We start from the raw sequence: 25,312 nt of genomic DNA, 5'->3' as shown, positions 1-25,312 counted from the left end.
TGGCCTTGACAGACACAAGTGGAAGGAGTTGTGACTCTATTATCTTCATTTATGCTCAGACATGTCTTATTGCAGTGTGCTGTCGACCTTAATCCAATGAGAGTCAGTTTTAATGTACTTAACTTGAATAATTTCTGACTCCATTGTCTGTTGACCTTTTATTTAACCTGTACACAGGAGATGATCCCATTTGCTGTGGTGGGCAGTGACCAGGAGTACCAAGTTAATGGAAGGAGGCTGCTGGGGAGGAAAACCAAGTGGGGAACTATTGAAGGTACAGCTCTCTTCACCCTCATTTGCACCCATTTCAGTTTCTGTTTTCCCTTTTTTTTTTTGTTCTTCTGTTTAGATTTGTTTTGAGAGACGCTTCAAGGACAGAATATGTCAGGTTGCACGTAACTGACTTGGAAGTGGTTTTATTGAGAAGAAGAGACAAAAGGAAGATGGTTAAAAACCTCACTGAATTCGTCAGTCAATGAAACAATGCTCCATTCAGTTTTCAGACTGGTGTCGCGTGCCATGCAGCTGGCTCGGGCCTCCAGCAGACACAGTCTGTCTGAAGAGGCCTGATGTGTTGGCTCCCCACCCCACACATCCCTGTCTGTATCACAAAGGATTCACTGTGCATGCTCACATAAGTTTTATTATCATTATTATTATTATAAAATCGAGTGGAGAAAAAAAACATCAACCTAAGGAATTAATATTTTTGTTCTTGTTTGGTTTACTTTGTGTTTAAGAGTTAAACCTATTCAGCTATTCCAGTTGCCCAACAGTGTGCCAGTACACTTGTGTTTTGTTAACGTCCATCCCTACTGCAGGTATTTCAATATTTAATTATGTTATCCACTCCAGACAGGAGGCAACGCCCCTCGATCAAGTGTCTCATCAAGGAAGTTCCATTTCCTGCAGGGTGTGCTGTGTAGACACACGCACATACACGTCTGGCAGGATTTCTGTCAGACAGTCTCTTATCTCTTCAAAAGGACTCTGTGTAGTTAGCAGCAGAAATCTGCACTGGTTGAGGGGATTTTAGTGTTAAGACAACATACAGCATCTTTGTGTGTTCAGGGACGTCACACTAAGATCACCGACTCCGCCTAGTGGTCAGTTCAGGAAACTTTATGGCAACAAAACAGCTGTCAGCTGTCATACTCTGTCTGCTTTTGTACTTTGTTCACTAGTCACCTGTTTGAGCTCCCTTTCAGTTATTTCTGGTGACTTACAGCATCTCTGTGTCTCCCTCAGTTGAGAACATAGCCCACTGTGAGTTTGCCTATTTAAGGGATCTCCTCATCAGGTGAGTTTCATATTAGCATGTCTCTGTCTTGAATTCTTTCATGCATTTAATTTTGCGTAGATGTTTTTTGTATGTTTCTTTAAAAATTACATCTATTTCTAAAATTTAACTGCTGGACACAAGATGTCAACTCTCATTGTATATGTGCAGTGGAGGTTTCAACTGTCACACTTCTGTAAGTTGTTTATGGGACCACGACTGGCTTTCCTGTGGTTGTTTTAAATCAAAATGTAAGAAAAGCAGGATTTTACGATGTCACAGAGGAACATTTTCCTTTGCAGCAAGTAGTTCAGTTCAACTCCACACTTTGTCACAAGTCACTCTGCACAGCAAAGCTCAAACATCCAGGCAAAGTAACAATCCGCAAAACCCATTTTTGTGCAGAGGCGGACTCCAGATATTATATTGTGAAGTATGAAGATTTGTCTTCTAGTGGTTTATGTGTGTGTTTCTGCCTGTCCTGGATGAGGGATCCCTCCTCTGTTGCTCACCCTGAGGTTTCTCCCATTTTTTCCTCTTAAAGGTTTTTCTGGGAGTTTTTCCTTAGTGGATGTGAGGGTCAAAGGGCAGAGGATGTTGCTATGATGTTATGTAAAACCCTTTGAGACAAACTGCTTTTAAAAATGAGCTATACGAATAAAGCTGTCTTCTTTCAGGACCCACATGCAGAACATTAAGGACATCACCAGCAGCATCCACTATGAAATGTACCGCGTGAGGCGCCTCAATGAGAACAACACAGTAGTGGCTCATGCTAACGGCATCCCAGAACATCATCTTGCTGCCCACGAGATGTAGATGCCACCTCCTCCACTGCAGTTGACTTCAACTGGGTATAATTCATTTGATATGAGACTTTGACACTCACACTCCTTGAGTTTGACCACCACTCCAGCCCTCCACTCCATCCATCTCCTTCTCACAGATGGGATAACATAAAAGCCTGCCAGAGGGACTTTACTTTCGGTGACTTTCGGCGGCCGAATGGACTGTTCATGTTCATGTTATTGACTCATTAACAAACGCTATACTCTCACTATTGCTGACAAAGAGAGTGAAGAGAAGTTTGATTCTTCGTAATGTGCTGCAGTTTGATTTTTATCTGCTTACAGATCTTGCAGTTAACCTTTGCAGTTTTTTTTCTTGTGGTGCCAAACAAAGGGCATCTTCCAGACAGAACGGACTGACGCTTAATCTGTCAGCGTCAGAAATGCCTTTAATCAGTAACATGTTAATCTCGTCCACTTTTACTTTTTTTTTGAGCTTAATGTTTTGTTTTTAGCAGTGCTTATAAGAATTCATGAAGCAAGGTTGTCTGTCTTTGTGCACACGGCTGCATCGACATATGTGGGAAGTGATGGCATAGACAAGTCATTGACAAGCATGTTGAAAGAGTGCTGGGCAGCACTTTGCGAACATGTGGCGCACAAACGGTTGTACCAGTCTATCTGTGTGATGCAGCGTCATTCAGCTCTCTCCCCATAGTTACACACATACACACACACACACAAAACGGCCATCAACTAACACATCATATGTTTGAGTTTATCTTGTTTTGTCACAAGCTGTGTTTTGCTTTAACTGTTAAATATTCGTGTCATGTTTAATATGGGCGTCAGGTCCTTGACGTCTTTTTAAATTCCCAAAAAAATGTCATTGTCTATTAATAGAAATATCTTAAGAGTGATTTAAGAAGAATACGTATTTATGCACGATATAAAATGTGAAAGTTTGTCATCAGTTCCATATATTATTTGGAATTATTCACACAGACACACACCCGCACACACACACACACACACACACACTCTCCCTGCTTTTGGACCAGACATAGTGCCTTATTTATTGGAGAATGTTTGCTAGCATGTTGGCAGAAACTGGAAAGAGAGCTGGTTTGTCGGTGCCGAGTTGAGCTACGTTTTTCAAACCTTTTCCCTTGTTTATCCGAAAAAGAAATCTATTCTTCCATCGACCAGTCCACTTTTACTTCTATTTTCCATAATATACCAAGGATATTTATCTGTTTGAACCATATAGTATAATTCCCTAAGCTGTCACTGTCATGCTCTGTCCTGTATATTCTTCTGTGTTCTGATGCATTTTTGTACTTGTATTATTAACAAATTTTCCTTAATCTTATTTTAAAGAAATAAAGATTAAAGTTGTAAATATATACTTTCTCCAATGTTTTTTTTTTCCTTTTTTGTATTATTGAACATTTTTCTATTAATACCACAGATTTTTCCTCCATCGCTACATTTTACAGACCCAGCCTGCATGTGAGCTTAAGACTGTGTGAATTCATCAGCTCATATCCTCTGACTGTATACACTATACAGAGTAAAGCCACACTTCAGATAATTTTCTACAACACTGGGTCCCCATAGCTTTTAATTGTAGGTGTAATTCGTATACTGGAGCACTTTAATTGCCATGTCATTAAGCTTTTCCTTGATTAGCCTCTGAAATCAATATGGCTGCCTGCTAGGTCAGTGCATGGCTGATTAGCACTAATTACTCAAATGCGTAAGTTAGTGTTTTCTTCCTTAGTAAGACAGATGGGAGAAGACGAGTCGTGAGCTCCAGACGAGGCCTCAAATCAGTGTGAAGATGTGCAGACGTCAGCATCCTGAGGTCAAACTAAAAGCAGCTGCAGTTTTAGTGGGTTAATGATATAAATATTGTTTGTCTTAGCTCCTGATTGTCATTTTGGGTGTGCATATTTTTCTGTAACAAAATAGTTCCCATGCTACTTATCACAGCAATCTCTCAGTGATTGCTTGCAAGTGAGACACAGGCTTTACTCCTTTTACTTAAAACTAAATCACCACATTATCAAAGGTAAAGAGCAAAACACAGCATCAGGATGCTTTCTCTGTTCTCAAGCGTCTTCGTCAAATATCAGTATTGAGATGTGAAACACAATGACAATGGTTTCATCTCATACTTGGAACAAAAAGACAAAGTTAAATTCTGTCTGTTGGAAAATTTGTAAAATGAAAAGGGAGCCAGTTATTGATCTTGGGTCAGACAAGGTTCATGCTGTCATGAGACCTGACTATCAGTCTGTCGTCACTCAGCTTCTCTCTGGTTTCCATATTTGTTTTTCATTAATCTCATTTTCCCCATGCAGATAGCTTCAAAATGGCGACTTGCTGCATCGTTTCTCCAAAATGGCGTCTGCCGCCCCCAGTCTTCCGCAGTGTTATGACGGCACAAGCCTGCAACACCCGCGGCCCCTGACTCTCTAACAAACCCGTACCCTCAACTCATAAGTTGAGACCCTAACCCATGTTCTGTGTCTCCATCTCCCATGGGGACAACCGGGAGAGAAGCAGCTGCATCTCTACTCGAGCTGGCCGCAGGCTTGTCCCCACCCTGCATGCCACCCAGCAGTCGTCCTGTTGGCAGCCGCCCAGCGCTTCACTGCCTGCCTTAATGACATTCATTAATGAGCTGCATTCTTTCTGGATACTAATGAAGTCGGGCGACTCAGACAGGGAGCAAACCTGCGTTGGTTAGTTTGCTTACAGGCAAACACTGTGTACAAGTGATTTATGTACAAGCACGTGGAGATTTAAGTTGTAGTTCAGGTTTTACATTACACAAATTATTGAGATCCTGTATGTCTGCAGCTTGTTTACACACTCGTCCAGATTGCTCCTCACCAGATATTTTTATGCTCTGTGACTCCTTAACAGCTTTGCCACTCTACAGCAGATTCAAGAATTTCATCCACTCTCACCCAGCATTGCTAGATAGGCAGACTGGGTATTATGGGATGATATTAATATATAGGGGCACGCTTATTGGTAAGACCTTGCGCAGTGTGATGGATGGGATGTATCAGAGCAGAGTAAGCTCTCTGAACAGAAAGTGTTTTGACAAATACTCATCCTGGCTGATGAATATGCAAGAGAAGGTTACAGTTATGTGTCAGTACATTTCGGGCAAGGGAGCGTTCAGAGCTGAATCTTCATATCTAATGCTAACCCAAAAGCTGAGTTTTGAATGTCTCTGAAGTGAACCTGGACAGACAGACAGTAATGTGAGCACAGTTGCTCCACATGACTTTCACTTTCTCCTCTCCTGCAGCCTCCCTCTATACAAAGCTGCCCGGGTGGTCGTCGACAAATGCGATGTACTGCACCTCATCACCATTATCTTGTTATCGAGTCTTCTAAGCTCATCTGCATAGAGTCAGTGTGCCACCAATTAACACCTGTTTGTAGCATGAGTATCACTATTTAACATGTGAAGCCCCATTTTTTTCTCTTTGATTTATTAATTAGCCAACTTGATTGCAAAAATCTGTGGCAGTGTTTGTGCCGCTGTGATTTCTTGTGTGTTCGTGCATGGATTTGGGTGATTATGTTTTGCATGCCTTTCTTTTTGTGTATGCGCATGTCTACCTCGCTTACTCCCCCATCTCATGGCGTGAGTTGTTGTTTGCCCCCATTTGTCTCCCATCTGCTGCTTCCCTTCTCCTTTGTTGGCAGACACCTCACGTTCTCCTCCTCCATCCACCCCTTCCTCTTGCCTTATTCCTCTCTCCGATGTCACTTTCCTCCGCAGCTCTTGGCTCTGTGCCAAGCACTCAGACATGGGCTGGATGGGTTGGAGGGGGGGGGCTGTGCCAGCCATATGCAAATGATCTGACTTTATGCAAATCAGTCCTGCTCTTAATTAAAAGTCAGCTGCAAATTCAATTAGGCAGCTGAACAGAGAGGGAGGAATTGGGTTTGCTTGGATCAGTGGTATGTGGGTTTGGTAGATCCCAAAACACTGTGTGATTGGTTTATGGGGCTGAGGGTGTTTAAAAAAGGGTACATGAGTGGTTCAAAGGGTCAGTTTGTGATGGGTCTTAATATGGGAATGCCGGATTGTGCTGCTCCATATAGAGCACTGGCATGCTGGTTGTCAGACACACTGTTAGAAAGACAGACAATGATTCACACAGAGGAAGAGGGAGCCGAAGCACACAGAGAGAGCATCATTGGTAGATCCTGCCTCTGGCTAATTACTGTGAGTAATTAAACTAGTCAGAGTCGGAGAGTAATTACACTGACGATTATGCTGCTGTTATGGAAATGAATGTGAGCAAGTATGGGAATGTATGCGCGTCTTCTATCTGTGCACCCTTATGCTTGGATTACGTATAATGTTTACCTGTCTGGAACCTGTAGGCTTTGTGAGCTTTTAGTCTCTTCTCCTGCCCTGAACTTGACATGTGGTTGGACACTTTAATTCAAAGCACTGAGGTTTAGTGTCATAAACAAATCACTGAACTGCGCAGACAAGAATTGTTTTTTTCATCAAAGGCTGTTTGTATGAGAAGCAGATAGAGTGATGACATACCAATAGTGTTTAAAGAAAGATACATGTGGAGGATTCAAAGCATCATGTGACAACAGACCTACAATATTTTGGCTGCTGAGTGCCTCGTTATCTTCAGAAATTAGTTTGGCACTGGAGTAGCACCCTAAACCCTCTCCAGATTCAGGCAGAGGACAGAGACGACAGTGCAATTTGTGCCTCTTGGATATATGGGAAGGTGGGTGAAGGAGGTGGATTGGTGCGTGAGATTTGCTCATGGCACACTGTCAAAACCCAACCAACAGAGCTGATGGATGGGAGTGAGTTTTAGGTGAGGCGAGAAATGAGAGGGACTGGAAAGGATTCAGTTGGATGGACAGATGCAGAGAAGAGATGGATGTGGAGACAGAGTATATGTGTGTCTTACTGGGGGATTTTCTGTCTGTTAACAGGGGAGGGTAAGTCTCTGTAGTGAAGCAAGAAACTCAATACTTCCCATAATTGTGTCAATGGACAGTTGCTGCACTGGCTTGTCCTCAAGAGGACACCCGATCAATACCCTGCCCAAGTCCTGCTATGTTCATCACAGCATCTAGTCTCACTCTGAAACACTTTATTTTAGTCCCACGTTTGTTTATTTCACTCTGAAGGGCATGTATTTATATGTTGGTATATGTTATTTTCAGCTGGTTCTCCACCCAATAACAAACAAGAATGAACTGATCAGATTGAGAAAGTTTTATTATTCCAATTTGTATTTGCTAGAAATGATTGTGGAAAAGAAAGATGAGAATTTTGCATGACTGAATGCTGCATGGAAAGGCCCAGTTTGTCTATGGTGAGCTCATCTGTAGCTCATGTGTGTGTGGGTGTGTTTGTGCACATCATCTGCATGCAGGACTTACCTCACACCAAAAGATCCAATCAGCGTGTATGCGCTCGGGGAAAATCCTAAATATGCTCCTGCAGAAATGACACGCTTGCCAGATTGGTGTTTAACTTCCTTGCTCAAGTCTCCCGACAGCCTGCAAATTTCATCAGAGATAGGACGAATAAAGCCAGCCGGCTCTCCGGAAAAGAGGGTTTTAAAGCCAGTTTGATGTATGCAGCCAGGTGAGACTGCAGGTGAATAATAATGGAGGTTAAAGATAGAAACGATGAATATCAGAACAGGTTGTTTACAAAGAAAGAGTGTGTTTTTATACGTACATGTAGCACATGTGGAAGCTGTTCCTGGACTACAGATACAAAGCAGGTTGAGACTCACATAATAAGAAATTAATTTTCCTCGTGGTTGAACAAGAGTTTCAGTCTTGATGCAGAGGAGGGAAATGCAGATGCTTGAATGGACACGCATACACTACACACACACACTTACAGAGGCACAAATACTTCAACTACACTGAAACACCTCTTCCTCCACACAGGTGCTGATAATTGGAAAAAGCATATCAGCACGAAAAAGAGGAAGACAGGGCAGTGTGAAAGCTTGATGACAAATCAGACTAAAAACGCTATCTTGAGTGAGTAAGCGGATGCAGCAGGAAGGAAGAAAAGCGGAGGCAAATAGACGAGAGGTGAGAAGCACCCATGTTTAATTTGTAGCTACTCACCTTAAAGCTGCAAACAATCCAGGTGCTACCCCAGAGTTATAACATCAAATTTTGGTTGATTGTCCATCTTTTGTCGCCCAGAGTTACGGGACCACCATGAGGCCTTTATAGAGGCACTGAGGACAAACGCATCACTCACAGCAAAGCACAGGTAGGTGTCTGTGTGTGCATGTTTCCTATTATTTCCCTGCTGGTTGTCAGTCATAGGGATAGAGTTGACTGGCATGATAAACCCCTCACAAAGCCAGAGATACCAGGCTAATTAAACAAATCTCAGGGCAGGAAGTCATGTGAGACACTGAAGGAGATATTCTTTAAGACCAAACCGTAAACTAAAGGCAGGTTCACCTCCCTGGCCCCTATTAATGTCAAAGATGCCACAAGATTAACTGAAAAAGTAAACTGCTTTATTGCTATGTGCACATCTGTCCTCAGGGCTTTTGCTCCCACTTCATGAACTTGTATGAAATGTTTGATATAGTAAGGGTTTAATATTGTGCGAATGTTCACACACACACACACACACACACACACACTCCGCCTGTGGCTTCAGCAGTCAGTCAGTCAGTCAGTCAGATATGAACCAATAAAGCCAGCCTCCATAAGCCTGCAGTGAGAGGCAGAGGGAGAACGTGCTCTTTATTAGAGGAGGAGTGTTGGCACAAAGTCCCTCTGTAAATTCACTCTGCACTGCTCTACTGATCCTCTGCCTTCACTTCGTCTCCACGGTACCTCGATCTCCACTTTGTTCCTGTCTCTGTCTCTGCTCTGATATATTCAATATTGGTTTTTTTTTTTGGTTTCCATTTCCATACACAGCTATGAGGTTTCCACCCACTATACTGTTGACAGAAAAAGCGCTTCTGTGTTGGCTGCGTTCCTCTGTGCGTGGTGGTTGAAGAGCTTGCTATTGATCGATGACTGTCATATAAGGAAAGATATATTTAGGTACCTGATGTTGTGCAGATAATAAGAAGAAAGACTGAGATGTGTCAGAGCTTGCTTGTGTCTCAGCACGTGTGACAAAAACAACATGGGCACTTTAATTAAGAAAAATAATAAAATCGGCATTATATTATTCCTCCTGCTGTGTACCAGTGACTCCCTGGATTATGATTTCAGTTCACATTGTCAACTTTGGCATTTCACCTCTCAAATTTCAACGTCAAATGCTTAATCAGTGTTTAACCCATGGTCATGTGTCAAAACATTTGATCGCCACAGAGCCTTTCTGTTTCTGTTTTTCTTGAGGGCTTGTCTTTCTCACCATCTGAGTGAAAAGTCAGATCCTGATGCAATAAAATATTCCGTACACTGCATGTGTTTATCCCTGATTTCTAACGATTGACTGTCAGACACACACCCATCTCTGTGCACCCCACCGGCTTGGAGGCTTGCAGATAATTCACCTTGGAAATGGTAATAGCAATTTCAGCACTCGCTCCTTCTCTTTACTGTTTTTCACATTTTACCGCCATCCACTGATGTGACTCCTGTGCTTCTTTGTCTTGTCATTGATTGTAGGCTGTTTGTCTCCTCCAAGATGATCAAGGTGTCCTTCTCTATAAAATACAGCTTTTATTGGATCTTGATTGTCTTAGTGCTATTGCCAAAAAGTCTGCTACATTTAATGTGTGTCTGTGTGTCTGTGTGTGTGTGTGTGTGTGTTCATCCGCCACATTGGCAGCCTATCCATTAACCTGGTGCTAATCTACACACTGCAGAAACAAGTGGATTAGAGCCCGACAGCCTCAGCAGCCAATAGCATTTGACAGATGGTATCCTTCACTCAAAAAGAAACACATGCAAAGACACACATACTATACGCACATTCACACCAACACACGAGTAGATTTGTGCTGTAATAATATTATAGTATACTCCCACATGAAATTAGATTTATCTATTATTATTCAAAGCTGTGTGTGTATGCATGTATGTGTATTTGGGTTGTGCATATTTACACCTATCTGTCTCTTCCTGACATTGAGACAACCCAACTCCAGCGTATCAGCAACTGAAAGCAACCAGCTCCATCAGTTTTTCTTTCTTCTGCTCAATAAGGCTTTTACAGCCATGCTAATGACATAAAAGACATGGAGACGGGGAAACACTGTCCCTGTAATCTCTGTGAAACTCCAAATGAGACTGCTTTATTAAGGAAGTGTGTGGTTTCATTATTTTGACTATTTACAGCTCTCTGGCTCAGGTTCCATTCATTACAGAGGACCCCTGGATGGTTTCATTCATTAAATGGGACACCTGGGTTCAAAGAGACACAAAAAGAGGCTGCATTATACTTTAAAGATTTCTGGAATTGATGCAGAGATACTGGGATAGAAAGAACGGAAGTGAAAGAGCTCAGTGGCCTTTATTCAGTGGACGGAAACCTACATCCTATTCCCCGCTGCTAAAAGCATGCTGCTCACCAAAAGAGACTGAGACATTTCTCTAATAGCACATGTACAGTATTTCGTTCTGCTTTTAGCTAGAGTGCTGTATTGAAGTACTGAAATGTTTGCAGTTTTCAGAGGGCATGACAAAGGTAACAAGACAGAAACAAGGCATATGCTCCATTCATTTTAATGATTTAAGTACAAACAAAGCTCTGTGAGTGAAGTCAGTCAAATCCCAAGCCTTATGCTATTTATTTAAAACTAAACTAAAATCTCACATTTTTTAGCAGAGAAATCTCTGTGAAGAGCTTTGTAACTTGTTTTAATAAATGTTCTAAAAATAAACTATCATTATTATTATTATATTGGGTGGCACAGTGGTGCAGTGGTTAGCACTGTCGCCTCATAGCAAGAGGGTTCGAATCCCGGTCCGGGCCCTTCAATGTGGAGCTTGCATGTTCTCCTTGTGTCTCCGGGTGCTCTGACTTCCTCCCACAATACCAAAAACATGCACATTAGGTTAATTGGCTACTCTAAATTGCCCCTAGGTGTGAGTGTGAGAGTCTGTGGTTGTTTGTCTTTGTGTGTTGGCCCTGCGATTGACTGGCGACCAGTCCAGGGTGAACCCCGCCTCTCGCCCGTAGTCAGCTGGGATAGGCTCCAGCTCCCCCGTGACCTTGACGGATAAGCGGTATAGAAAATGGATGAATATTATTATTATTATTATTATTATTTTATTATCTTATAATTATATTATTATTATCATACATGAATTTTCATAACATAGTTTGATGACGTAAAACCAGTTGTGGCATGATAAATCAGTCTGTAGCATTATGATATACTTTGGAAAATGGTCAGCATGCATTATTTGTAATTAATTCAAAGTAATCTATCCATGACAAAACTAACTCGTCATTTCGTCGTATAGTTCCACAGATAGTGATGGGCTGGTGCCATTTTCATAGCAATGTTCAGCATCTGTCCAAGAGGAAAACATGAAAGTAGTCGGGCTTTGAGAGCTTTGAAGGATGCAAATCTCTACAAAGTCAGAGAGGGGGTTTGCAGTGCTGTGGATTTATCCAGGATTTGGGAGACTTGTAAAGAATGAAACTGGATTTTCTGGGCTCAGATTAGGAGAATCCGAACAGGGGAGAGGAAAGTTATACGTACCTGTCCTTTCTCTTCTTATACTTTATTCACCTTTCTGTTCTTCTTTCTCCTCTTCTGGACATGTCTGGTTCTTACTCCACAGACTAAAGATCTCACCACACAACAAACACACACAAAAATGAAGGAGTACACACTGTAAAAAAAAAAACTTGTATGTTTCATCTCACTCTCCTGAGGTGGTAAACATGGTGAACAAAACCTCTAAGCCCTCAGTGTGTGTGTGTGGGTGTCTATGGGTGTCAAGGACAGTCAGCCTAAAATACAGAATATAACTAAATGGGAGCTGGTGGTTAAACTGTGTCTGAACTGTGCTGTGTGGGGAGCAGACTGAGCGAAGTGTTTATCATGTGGCGGAGCGGACAAACTGAAGGCTTCCCTGTCAGATTTAATGGCTACGTTAGACCCTGCCCCAGGGATACACACATATAAACCTTAATACACAAAATTAACATAGTCACACAGGGACAAAGGACTGGGCTTAATGTAAACATAGTGACAGAAGCTCAAAAAAACAAACAAAAAAACAATTCACCCTGCCGTTATGTTCAAAAAGTGTGTGGCAAAATTAGAAGTGTAAAAATGATGGTTTGCCATTTTACTGAAGGTTAGAATATTTTATTGAACAGTTGCCGGGCTACCAACCACTATTCCATTAAGTTACATAACCCATAACGATAAACTGTGAAACAGTGAAATGTCATTTTTATGCCACAGTTTTAAACAAACTGCTAGAGGAGCTGCTCTTTGGATGTTACCATTAGACAGTGTGTCAGTCTAGCTGTTTCCCCCAGTTTCCAATATCTTCTTTGTGCTAAGCTAAGCTAACTGGCTGCTGAATGTAGCTTTCATAGTCAAAGGACAGATACAAAAGTGGTTTCAATTTTCTCTGATAGAAAGCAAACAAGCAGAACTTTCGCTTCCACTTTACTCACAGTTCTTATCTTACCAACCTCTTCCTCAACAATAATTACCCCTATAAAACACATCCATCATATATGCAACGTGGGTCAACATGGCTTGATGATTTTTTCCTGGCTAACATTTATAGTGGTGGTAAAAAGTAGCCACAGCATAGGCACCATGACCAGGTTCAAGCGCTCTTTCAACAGCTCAACATTAACTTTTTCTGTGACTCAGAGCATATGCAAGAAGTACTCAGGGACCAACATCAGCAAATAGGAGGGAAGAAATTCAATCTTAAGATGCTGCACTAATATAATGATTTCTTGTTGTTTTACTAGATCTCACGTATACTTTTTAACTCCATTTTATAACTAATGTGTTCTTTGTACTTTGCTAAAGAAGTGTTTTACAACACCACTGTAGAGCTACTAATTCCCAGCTGTTGCATAAAATAAGTTACTGTGTTACACTGTGCTGATTAAAGGACTTAAATCGAACTGCAGACACTGAGGAACAACACTGGTGGTGTGTAATGTACAGTATATACAGGCAGCATTAAATGACCTTCACTCTCTGCCTCCGCCAAGACAGGGTCAGCTTCTTGGAAAATGCCAGGGCACCAGACAAGATGAATATTGCCTAGATGCTAGCACACACACACACACAGATACATGCACATGCTCACGCATACAAACACACTATACATACATACATATATATATATATATATATATAGATACAGACACACACCTCTGCACCAAGGTGTAACTCAACTCATTCTCCAGCTTAATTAAGAGCAGCCCACTTTGGAACTGCCATCTCGTTTAGCTAATTAGTCATGAATATGAAATGGCAGGAGTTTAATTAGCTAACCATTGTCAGAGGGGGAGAGAGAGAGAGAGAGAAATCACAGACTAATTTTCTCTCCTCGCTTGGTCACACTTTACATTATAAAAGCCTTGAAGGAATGTGATTTGATTTCTTTGAAACAATCAGTAAGTTGTAGGCAAGCACATGCAAGTTTATTTTCACTCACTGTTACTGTATATTTGATCAGGACTGTGTGTTTTAAATCGAAGGTAATATTTTGTTTATATATGTGTGTGTGTCTATCATAAGCACTTAACTAATGCACAAAAATGTCATATAATAATGCACATTACTGGACACAATTTAAAAGTATTAGAAAGCACATTACAAAAAAAGTATAGAAGGAACAAGTGTGGATGACATTCTCTCAAGGGGTTGTAAAATTATTGCCTGAAAAGTAATGAAAAGTATGTAAAATGCAATTTAATTTAAGTAAGTGTCAATCTAAAATTTTGTCCTCTTCACAACAAAAATGTGCAGATAATATGTGCACTTTCATTTTCCAAGTGACTGCATGAAAGAAAGCTGCACTTGGTATCTTGCTGTCATTTCCCATCTATTTCCTCTCATTTTCACTGTGAACCATCAAATAATCAGGTGCTTTTTAATCAAGCTGATCCAGGGTGGGAGGGTTCTTTAAGAACAAAGGCACTGAGAGGGTCTGGAAGGTTTTAGCAGACAGGTAGATGGGTCTGGGGTCCATTCTGCAGTTGGTAATTAGGTTGATTAAGGCTGAGCTGGTGCTGGAGACACGACGACAGGGAGTGGAAAATGGAGATGGATGAGCCTGCAGGGCTGCAGCTACGAGATAGGAATGGTGAATAGAGCTCATCTCGGCTAGGCGGCTGGCTGTCTGCTGTGGAGAGAAGAATAGGCCATTCGACTGTAATCCCCTCTCCATCCCCAGAACAGATTTACTCTGACCAAGAGGTTACTGGACACTGCGCTTGTGAGTTTGTCCTTTTTGACCTGTTTGCTTTGTATTTCTGTGCTTGATCACTGTCGTGTGTGTGTCTTATTTGCTCTCTTGATTGCACAAGCAAGAGTTCAGCATCCTTACAAGCACGCACACACTCGCACACGCAAGCTGCTGTCTGTGTGTGTGCGTGTTTGTAAGGATGAAACACAGGTGTGTTCAGTGTGTGTCTACCACTCCCTGTGGAGTTAATGTTTGATCAGGGAGAAAATGAGAGAGAGCAAGAGACGAAGTACCGCAGCTTCCTCAGTCACTATCAGGTTTCAGGGCTGCTGGGTGTTTTCCAGATATTTCAGAGCTCACTGGGGAAATTGACATCCCACACAATGACATTTCACGCTGCTAACACAATCAACCATCAAACATTTGTTACCTGTCAGGTATTGTATTTAACGTGTGTTACCAGGGAAACTGTTCTATTTAGCATGCAGTTCATGTCGTGGTGCCAAACAAAATGGCAATTAACTCACTGCCCACCCAGGCCTCAGTACATCAGGGGTGAGGCAGAGCACAGATCATGACTGGAGGCTGAGTGCTGCAGCGTACGCTCCAGAAATAGGTTTTGTTGATGGAGGCAGATGCAAGGGAGGCGAAATCTTAAACTAAACAGAAACAAGAAATGACCTCAGTAGTAGATTATTAAGTAGAGTATTACAACACATTCTGCTCTTTCTATAGTTTTTTATTTCTGTGACATCAACATAATTGTATATAAGATTAAGATAGCCATGCAAATTAAAATTAATCTGCAGCGTATAAAAAGCAATTTGCTTATAGTTTAGTTGGGCCACTAAGTACAGTGATAAAAACAGGTCTGCTTTACCAGCCACAGTCCCTGCTCACAAAATCTTTGGTGTTTCCAAGTTGCTACGGAGGATTTTTGAGGCATTCTGGGTGTGCTAAAGTGAGACGATGTGTCGTAGAAGGAATGAGAACGTGCTGTCTTGAGTACAGGTGGTGTGTTTTGCTCCAGCCACTCTAAGAGAAGAGGCGTGATATTCATCTAAATCTCTCTTTGGAACTCTTATTCAATCACAAGAGAGAGAGTTGATTTAATAGAAAGACCTCAGCCTTCCATTCATCACCAGAATGAAGAGCTGTGCAGCGCTAAAAATTAACACAAGGACAACACGTGTGTGTGCGTGTGTGTGTGTGTGTGTGTGTGTGTGTGTGTGTGCTTGCAAATATGGTCTAAAGGGAATAATGGTCGAAAAACTCTTTTCTTCTCTCTCTCCCCCCCATCAACCTTTAACACACACACACACACACACACGTGCTAAGCCCTGTTGCAACGAAATTAAAATTGTAATGCTTATTGATCTGTGGTTTATAAATAATACCCTTATTCATCACGCTCTTCACACCCTCCCTGCTTTTTCACTCTCCTGCTTGTTACAATGAAAGCACTCGCTGTAATTCCACATACATGATTAGCAAACCTCCGGACTACAAAGTGTGCATGATGTATGTTTTTTGTTTTATTTATTTCTGTTATAAACAGTCACAACCAGTTTTCACTCTTCAACGGAAGTCGTGTAATGAAAATAAAATTGGCAGGCGACAGCTAAAAGCAAAGACTCAAGGCTTCACCCACAGAAATCTGTGTGTAAAGATGTAAAGACAACATGGCCGGCTACATTTTCTTCTTGAGTCCAAGACTTCAAATAATGCAAAAGGTTGTCAAATATACTCTGCTCGTCTAACACAGTTCATCCTCTTCTACTCCTACCAGTGTCACCTTGACTGTAAGATGCTCTTTTTTACAGCCTTAGTTTGGGTATGAGGAAGTGATGTGCTGGGTACCTTGGAGGTCTATAAATAATTACAAGCAGCCTGCAAGGTGCACACAAGGTATTCAAATGACAGATCAAGTCACAGATTGACTCTTTACAGCTTCTCTGGTGTTGTTGACAAATTAAAATAATAATAAAATTAGTTTATGGTAATGCGTTTTAGAAATGTAGACAAATCTTGCTTTTGGATGTGCTGAAAGGTTATCTGCCAGTCATTTTGGTTATTGATCAGCTGTAGTGAAGGTTATAATGTCAGGGGTCGTGTCTGGGCTGGTCTGTCTGGAGTCCTGATCTCTGACCACCGATTCCCAGAGGAGTTTGGGATTGACAAGGTAAAAAGGCCTCGTATTGACTCATCTCACCTACAGTTTAAATCTTCTCTCGTGATAGTTAGACGTTGTGGAAAACACTGCATAAAATTGATTCTACTCTCACATCTGTCTGTTAAATATATGGCTACATCTATCTATTCCTTTACCATGATGGTTGGCTGGATTTTATTATTGTCCTGAAACTGTTTAAGGTGACAGAGTGTGTTTTGTTACTTGCACTGGAGTATGTAGTTTGGGATGCAGCAGTTTGTGCACACAGCATATTTAAACCCTTCTGTCTTTCCGCCTGTCTCTGTCTCTCTCTCTCACACACACACACACACCTTAATTTATCCTTGTCACTACAGGAGGGGATGTGATAGGACAGCAACCTAGAAGGAGATGAAAGACATATCAGCATACTGTTGGAAACTTCTGCTCATTGTCAATTCATGCTCCTGTAACTTAAAGGTCATGTCATCAAATAAAGCTCCCTGCAGATAACAAGTGAAATGAGTAAAGGCTGTGGAACAAAGAGCAAACCCCCCCCCCACTTCCTTTTCCTCTGTCTCTTCCACTCTTTATCTGTTAATGAAGCACAGTCCTCTCAAGAGCACAAGCACTGGGATTTGTCAAGTTATCAGAGGCTTGGTTTGTCTGCCTGGCTCAACACTCTGCTACTCTTTAATATTACAGACTTCTGTAGCTCAGTCTGTCAGCCCATCTGTCCGATTTTTAAATTAGTATCTTTAACATATGTTCGTTTATTTTTCTCTCTCTTTAGTTCTGATCCTGCTGCTTGACTCTTCCTCTCTTTGTTCTTTTTGGTCACCTTCCTTTACTTTCATCTGTTTTTCTCTCCCTCTCTGTGCTGTGGTTAGTACTGCTGAGCAAATGGCCAGGAGCCCACAGTCAGGTCAAATTTCAGTCGCTGTTTTTTTCTCTGAATGTGTTTATTAGAAACTATCCCCAAAACTCATATTATTGCACATAAATGATGCATAGTATTTGTGTCTAATAGTGTTAACTATGGCCTGGGAGATGTCTAATCACAGAAACGTGATTTTCATGGTCTAATTTCCATAAATATAAAAGACTCTGCCGTTGCTCCTCACACACCTCATTTGATTGAAGCTGGAACTGTGCAATTTCCGACAGATATTAAAAGATGCAAAACTGTGTAATTGTGTTGTCTGTGTAACAATAGTTTTGGCCCACGATTACAATATTATGGGTATCACAATCCACCTCAGGTCTCCCCTCACCCACTGCAATACAGTATGCTAATGACGCTACGCTAACAGCCACAATAAAAGTAATGATGATTACTGAGGCGATGGGGGTAGTAACAATAACAAACCCTGTGATGTATAGTGAATTATAAACATCCACCCAGCTGTAATTTCAGAGTTAATTTATACTTTTATTCAGGGTTAGGGAAATTGCCTCCCTGTGTGCATTGCTGTGAAACACATGTTGGTTTGTGTGCGTGCGTGTGTATGTCTGCAGTAAGCCTGTATATTGAGGAAAATGTACCAGATTTTTTATATATATATATATATTGCTATACGCATGACTTCCTCTGTTTATTGTCTGAATACAAGGTGGCCCCTCTCCAGTTAATAGCTGGCTGTCCCTGTCAAATATTACAGGGGTAGTAACATTTTCTGTGTGTAGAGTGAATGTGGGATATGAAATAACTGGGAATACTTTATGGCCCAACATCAGAAAGCTGACACTGTACATGTTGTTACTGCTCAACGTCTGACTCACCTGCTGGTGGCAGTGTACCTCACCGTGTTTGTTTGTCTATTCATGTCACGTATGTGTGTGTGTACATGTGACACTTCTAAGGTGTAAATGCATCTGCGCAATTACACGTTCATGCACAATGTGTGCGTGCATGAGTGATGATAACGTGCTGCGTTACAACTTCTCTCCGACACCTGTCTGATCATTCATGCGGCACAGTGACTGTTTTGTCATGTTGAGTGTTTCGTGAGGGAAGCGCGCATGGCAGCTACTGAGGACTGTCCAGTTGATTGATTTGTTTTGGGACACACACACACACACACACACACACATATCACACTCCAATAAATACTTGAGGTTTACACTGCTGACACACAAAGAGATGTGTGCACATGCACACACATCTTGCCTGAGGGTCTGTCACAGTTCCCCAGAGAGACTGCTGGGTTTGGTTTTATTGCCTGTATTGATCGTGGCTCGGGCAGAGTAGAGGGATCAATATGTGCATTATGGGGGTGGAGGCTGGGGGGTAACTCATCAGTACTGCCTTAGAACACCCCCCCCCCCACTTCTCTGTCACCTGTCACATTCACACTCAGCATCTGGTCACCACTGTGTAACAGAGAAAAGAGGGACACATGATTTCACTGATTATGCATTCCTGTCTCAGTGACAGGGGACTGAGATAGAGACAGGCGTGTGCTGTGTCCAGACGATAGTTAAATGAAGATGGTCACACCAGCCTCTACTCAGCCTCTCGTCTCCCTGCCACACCTCCACGTGGCTACCCGACACTTCCTGCCTATATCTACATATCTGCAGTAATTGACATTTTCCATTTGGCAGGTTCTGCATCTCATTCCCATTATTTCAATAGCAACCAGCAGCGGGAGCCTTAGCTGAGTGAGTTAGCTGTGCCCCTTGGGCCAAGGCGTCGGGCCGCTGCCTGTTCCTAAAAAGCTAACAAGAAAGCACAGGGGATTTTCTTCCTGCCCGTTTAATAAGGTAAATAGTCAGAACCTCAGTAATACCTAATTCAATTTAGACTTATAATTATGAGCCAGCAAGCTAATTGATGTAAAAAAAAATGTGCATTTTAACGATAGCTGTCACACCTGGACACAGCTATCTTACAGGGTTTTTGAAAGTATTTCTTTCTCCTTTACCCTTCAATAAACATGTTAATCTATCCGATATCTTTAACTGTGTAAGCTCATTGTGAGGAATCGCACTAACTGAGAGAGTAATCAATTAACTCATTTTTGTGGATTGTTTTCATGGACTTTTCTCCTTTTTTGTGCTGTTCTTGGGATGATACCACATAACATGCCCAGACGATAAATTAAGTGGATCTGAAATTTTCTTTCAGGCTGATATGAAAATGAATATAGTATTAACACAATGTCTCAGGTATTTTACTTTAGAAAGATGAGGCCAGATTTTTTATGTGTATATTTCAATATCAGCCTGTCTTTTCCTCTCTCTTCTCTGGCCTCTCACATTTTGCCTGTTCTTCTTCTCCTACATATGTGATATTTGTCAGTGTCCCACATTGCATCTGTCCCCTCTCTCTATCTCACTCTCTCTCTTTCTCTCTGTAGCCCTCTCCTTTCATCTCTCTGCCCCTGTCTCTCCCTATTTCCCACCCTCAGAGAAAAGAGTGAAAACAGGGTGAGAGTTTAAAGGGTCTGTCCCAGCAGCTCCGGCTGTAGTGCAGCAATTAGGAGCTGGAGAGCTTGTCAAGATAACAGTGGAATGAATACACACACACACACACACACACACACACACACACACACACACACACACACAGTGCCCTCAGATTCCTAATGAAGACATTAAAGGCATTTGTATATAAGAGATGGGGAGACGAGAGAGGAATGGGGAATGAGGCCTTGGTGAGTGGATACATTAACAGGAAAACACTTGAGATGGAAAAGTAAGCTTTTGTAGGTTGCGCGGGGAGGGGGGTAATGGAGGACTTAACAGCACTTGTTACTCCTCTCACACATGCGAGGCTTGTCATCTTGTGGTCTTTTGTGGTGTAATGGCTGCATTTGTCAGTGTGGATTTCACTTTTCTGTCATTCTCACAGTAGGATATGTCACGACATCTCTCTCTCTCTCTGCCTTTGGTCCATGATGAGCAACAAAAAACAAGTTGTTATGTTTTGCTAATTGGTGGAAGCGTAATGTGCAGCACTTGATATGTAAAGGACCAAGACAGAAATAGTTACAAACATGGATATGTGATTGCTGTGTATTATTGACACAGGTTGTCCACAAAATCTCATATGCTGTGCTTCTCTGTGCTGTGCAAAAATACCCAGACAACCAGTCATTAACAAGCTTATGACTGCCCGTGTAAACATTGTCTGTGCCACTTTTTCCTCACATCCCCTCCTGCAGTACTCTCAGGTACTTTCCAGCATTGATCTGACCATACATGTCATACAGGCTGCTGGGTTTTTCTCTTGATTAAATGGCGGGTTAAATGCTACATGCAAAAGAACAGGTTTGCAGATATCTCAGTCTCATTTGATATTCTAGAATATTCATACATCTGCTATTGATCATACATGTTTGTGTGATGATTATTTTAGTTCTTCCCTCTGAAGCACAGCTATAAGTCAGACTTGGAGCCAAGAAGATGTGGAAGATTTGGAACATCTTGTGTTTTCCAAAATGGATCTTGTGTGTTTTTTTTAACGGTGTCCCATCATGACCAAAGAGCATTGCAACCAAATACTGCTGCAGCTAATTTCACTGATTAATTTCCCCCAAGAGAAATGAACTGGTGAAGCTGCAGTGTAATAACGTAAGCCAAACAGGCCATTTTATTTTCGCTGTTTTGATAGGTGAGTAAAGGTAAGGGAGGAAAGGTGGAAAAAGGAATGAAAAGAAGTGCAGTGGGTTTTTCAATCTGGGGAAATCCACATGGAGCTGATGAAAGAATGGAGACTGTAACATTATCTCAGCTAACCTGTCCTCCCAACTCAACTCTCCTGCTGCTGATAACATCAACGACATAACGATAGATTTGCTCTGAGAAAGAAATCAAGGCTGCTCCCTTTGACCATGTGTTCACTTCTGGCACGAAGTCTTTGTGTGTTGTTTCAGTCCCCCTGCTGCACCACATGGGGTGGTCTCCGGGGAGGTTACGTGTATTACTAACTGTAGTTGATTTAGAGGCCTGCTGACCAGAGTTAGAGCAATAGATATCCTCAGGGTGCATTTAACAGATGCTGCTGTACACACAGGCTGCTTTATGCCAGGAATGATTTTTCTGAGCTCTCGATGGTTCAGCACCAGTATTGTCATGTTTATTGTCGCTGCTAGGATATTAGCTCATAATTACCAGTTCATTAGATTTCAAAAGCATGAAGTGTTTTGGCCAGTATTATCAACAGTACTATTTAGCATTTTTCAAGATTCTTAAATTCTCCTCAAACGGCTCAAAATTTGATCTTCTGCATCAATGACATTCACTAGATAGTGTAAAAGTATGAAAGCTTAAAATTTAAAGGGTAGCTAAAAGTAATGAATAAACAGCTCAAATAGTTAGCCTAAAGTGACGAATAAATGGCTGAATGAGATAGCTTAAAGGATCTAATTTCTTCAGTCTGACTAGTAGTACAAAAGAGAACTTGATTAAACTGGTCCGAAGACTGATAATGCATGAAACATCCAAGCACCCATCCATCCATCCATCCATCCATCCATTTTCTATACTGCTTTACCCATCAAGGTCGCAGAGGAGCTGGAGCCTGTCCCAGCTGACTACAGGCGAGATGCAGGGTACACCCTGGACTGTTCGCAAGTCAGTCGCAGGGCTGACACACAAAAGGCAGACAACCACACATGTCCACACTCACACCTAGGAGCAAAGTAGCCAATTAACCTAATGTACATGTTTTGGGGATTGTGGGAGGAAGCCATGAGTACCTGGAGAAAACCTATGCATGTACACGGAGACTATACAAACTCAGATCCAGGACCCAGACCTGGATTTGAACCTCTTGCTGTGAAGCAACAGTGCTAACCACTGCACTACTGTGCCACTCAGGCATGAAACAACTGAAACAGTATCCACCTATTTATAATTAATAGTGTTAAATATTATCCGGTTTAAAATCCATTCAAATGTACACATATGATAAGTAGTGTTGATAAAAGGTGCTTTGGAAAAGGTGGAGTTTTTGATAGCTTTCTGTAACCAGAAAGGGGTTTTCAAAGTGGGGAACTGGAAATGTATGTCACTGAATGTATATCATTCTTAAAATCTTTTACTGAATTTTGATAAGCTCTTTGTGTTGACTCCTACTGCTGCTCATTGCTCACACAGCTTCATACCACATGTTACAGTACACTGCATGAACATGGGCATACGTCTATAGACATCTTATTTAAATAAAAGAAGCTTGACCTGAGGTATTATTAAATGCAAAAATGATGTACTATATGAAAATCATCCATATCAGTGAATCACATCTTATTAAATTGTCTCATCCAACCTCCCTACAACTTCCAATGCTACTACCAATCAGTTACATCTATTTAATCTGTCTTATAGTGTATTGTCTTGTATCTTAACCAATTTCATTCCTAGCCTCTCTATTACGACTGTCCTCTCTCTATTCTGTCTCTGCATGTCTCATTGTCTTTCTGTCTCTCTCTCTCTCTCTCTCCCTCTCTGAGGAGAGGGCTGAGGGCATTATGTGCTGCTATGAATGATTCATCGTCCTCTGTGGTGTATGTGCTTGGACTAGAAAACAAGGAGTGAAAGAGAGGGTAAGGTAGATGGGTTCAGGAAGGGGAGATGAGGTGACAGAGGAGAAAGCATACAGTCAGAGGTGGAGGACAGGTGGTTCAGGTTCAGGGGGGCTCTGTTAGCTTTATATTTTTACCAGAGCAACTTACCTATGTGTGTGTGTGTGTGTGCTGAGATCCAGTTGCAACAGCATACAAATAATGACCACTGTGTTACTTCATTAACATGTGGTAATCTCATCTTTGTTTTTGCCTTGAGGACAGTCTTTACCCTCACTGACGGAAGATTTCTGAAATCATCCTTATTGCTCCACTAATCAATCAGCCTTGAAAAGCACTTTATCCTTCCTTTTGTACCGTTTTTTTTTTTTGTTTTGTTTTTTTACCAATAACGGAAATAATTCTCCCAAAACATCCTTCACCTCTCATAAATTCATAAGCACTCAAGCAGAACACACTCACTCGCCTCAAGATGGTGAGACTCTTGAAACAACGTTATCTTTCCTCATCTAATTTCCCATGACCTACAATAGATTATCTGCCAGATGATTAAGACCTGCTGAATAATTAAGTGGACAATAATGCTAATTCATGAATAATATATCTGTTTATGATAGCAAGGCATAGATAGTGGTTGCCACAGAGCTGACAGGAAGATTGATGCTGTGGCCTAGATAGAATCTCTCCAGCGAGGGGATGCTGTAGACGGCAACGCTGCCCATATTCATTAGGCCTCTGTCATTGGCTTCTGTGCGTAATGACATACTTATGTATAATTTACAGGCACATCCCAAGGCAGAGGTGGCATACATGATGGAATGGAACAAATGGGTCTTTTGGCACAAGCATATGGAGTTTTGCTTTCTAATACTACAGCACTTTAGCCTAGGTTGTGACTGATCGACTCCTCACTTTATTTCAGTTGCATTTTTAGTTTAATGCTCTCACTGTCTCCTTTAAATGTGACTGCAGGTGTGTAGTGAAGCATGTAGTGTGCTCAGCATGCTTTCATATGTACATGAATACCAGCAGTCTGCTGAATTGTCACCTCGGTAGATGGCAGACTTGAAAGTGATGTAAGTGCAGCGCTCTGTGTCATGATGCGGTGTAGCACAGGCTTTATGCAGCTCGACATAAACGTGCTGCAGCAGACACTTGTGCATATGTACACAGGCTGAATGGTCCAGCATGAAAAACAATCATCCTTTCAACCCACCCTCTTCTAGTCCAGCACAGCTACACTGCTGGAGCACCTCAGCCAGTCGGATTACATTTGCTATTAGTGCTGCAGCCAGTGGTGAATTATTCCTGAGCTGTTACCTTGCTGTGGCTGCAGGGGAAATGAGGCAGCCAGGCTGCATTTGTCCCACTACTGCTGACCTTGGAGGTCACTCACAGGAAGGAGACATTCATCACTCTGACACATGGATGGTGCGGGGAGTAGAGGATGGTGTGTGCGTGTGTGTAGCAACTATTACTATTACAGTATTATTCCACCCAGTAATGCTACCAGTAACATTAAAGCACTAGATGAGGATATGCAGTACATATGACATTGTTCCTTTCCTGTATTAAATTAGTTGTCTTACAGAGGTATTCTGTGTGATGCTGTTGTTGACGGAAATTAGTTTATCATGTGATGGATTTAAAACACATCTTCACATTCTTTGTTTCAGGTGAAAGACCGGTCCGTGCACCAGTCACTCTCTCCTGTTTTCAGTGTATATAATCATGAGTGGCAGACAAATATCGAATATGCATTGTTGGTCCAAGTGTCTATTTACTCACTAGAAAAGATTCATTATGTTATAAGAGATTCATATCTCTGCCCTCAAGGACTTTAATCCCATCTTAACAGAAAAAGGAACGATCACAGCTGTTGGGTGGGGTGACACTTTCGACACTGTAGCACAGTCATCACCGTCCACATCCATCCCAAACAGCGAGTGACCTTGGTAGGTGTAGTTGGCGATGAGATGCACTTGCTTTGATGGATAACAAACAGACAAGCTTTTATAGCAGATTACTTTGTCATCTCTTCCTCTGTTTGTGTTAGGGATCGATGTGTTTCATATTTCTTTGCATGTCTGCACACATGTGCTTAATGATGATTCATAAGAGGAAATGGAGGTAAAAAAGT

At 41.7% G+C, this 25,312-nt stretch overlaps 1 protein-coding gene across 5 annotated transcripts in view; it reads left to right on the top strand.

Moving 5' to 3' along the window:
- LOC124073028 (septin-9-like) overlaps positions 1-3,473 on the top strand; it is a 74,044-nt gene extending 70,571 nt beyond the window's left edge. For all 5 annotated transcript variants that reach the window (XM_046414916.1, XM_046414919.1, XM_046414917.1 and 2 more), the window contains 3 exons: positions 178-274; positions 1,249-1,300; positions 1,957-3,473. In XM_046414916.1, the coding sequence (XP_046270872.1) occupies positions 178-274; positions 1,249-1,300; positions 1,957-2,098 (291 nt within the window). In that variant the 3' untranslated portion in view covers positions 2,099-3,473. The remainder of the gene's footprint in view (positions 1-177; positions 275-1,248; positions 1,301-1,956) is intronic.
- Positions 3,474-25,312: the final 21,839 nt, after the last annotated feature.

This window comes from Scatophagus argus, chromosome 16, assembly GCF_020382885.2.
Source record: "Scatophagus argus isolate fScaArg1 chromosome 16, fScaArg1.pri, whole genome shotgun sequence".
NCBI classification, from domain to species: domain Eukaryota; kingdom Metazoa; phylum Chordata; class Actinopteri; family Scatophagidae; genus Scatophagus; species Scatophagus argus.
This window is presented reverse-complemented; position numbering and strand designations above follow the sequence as displayed.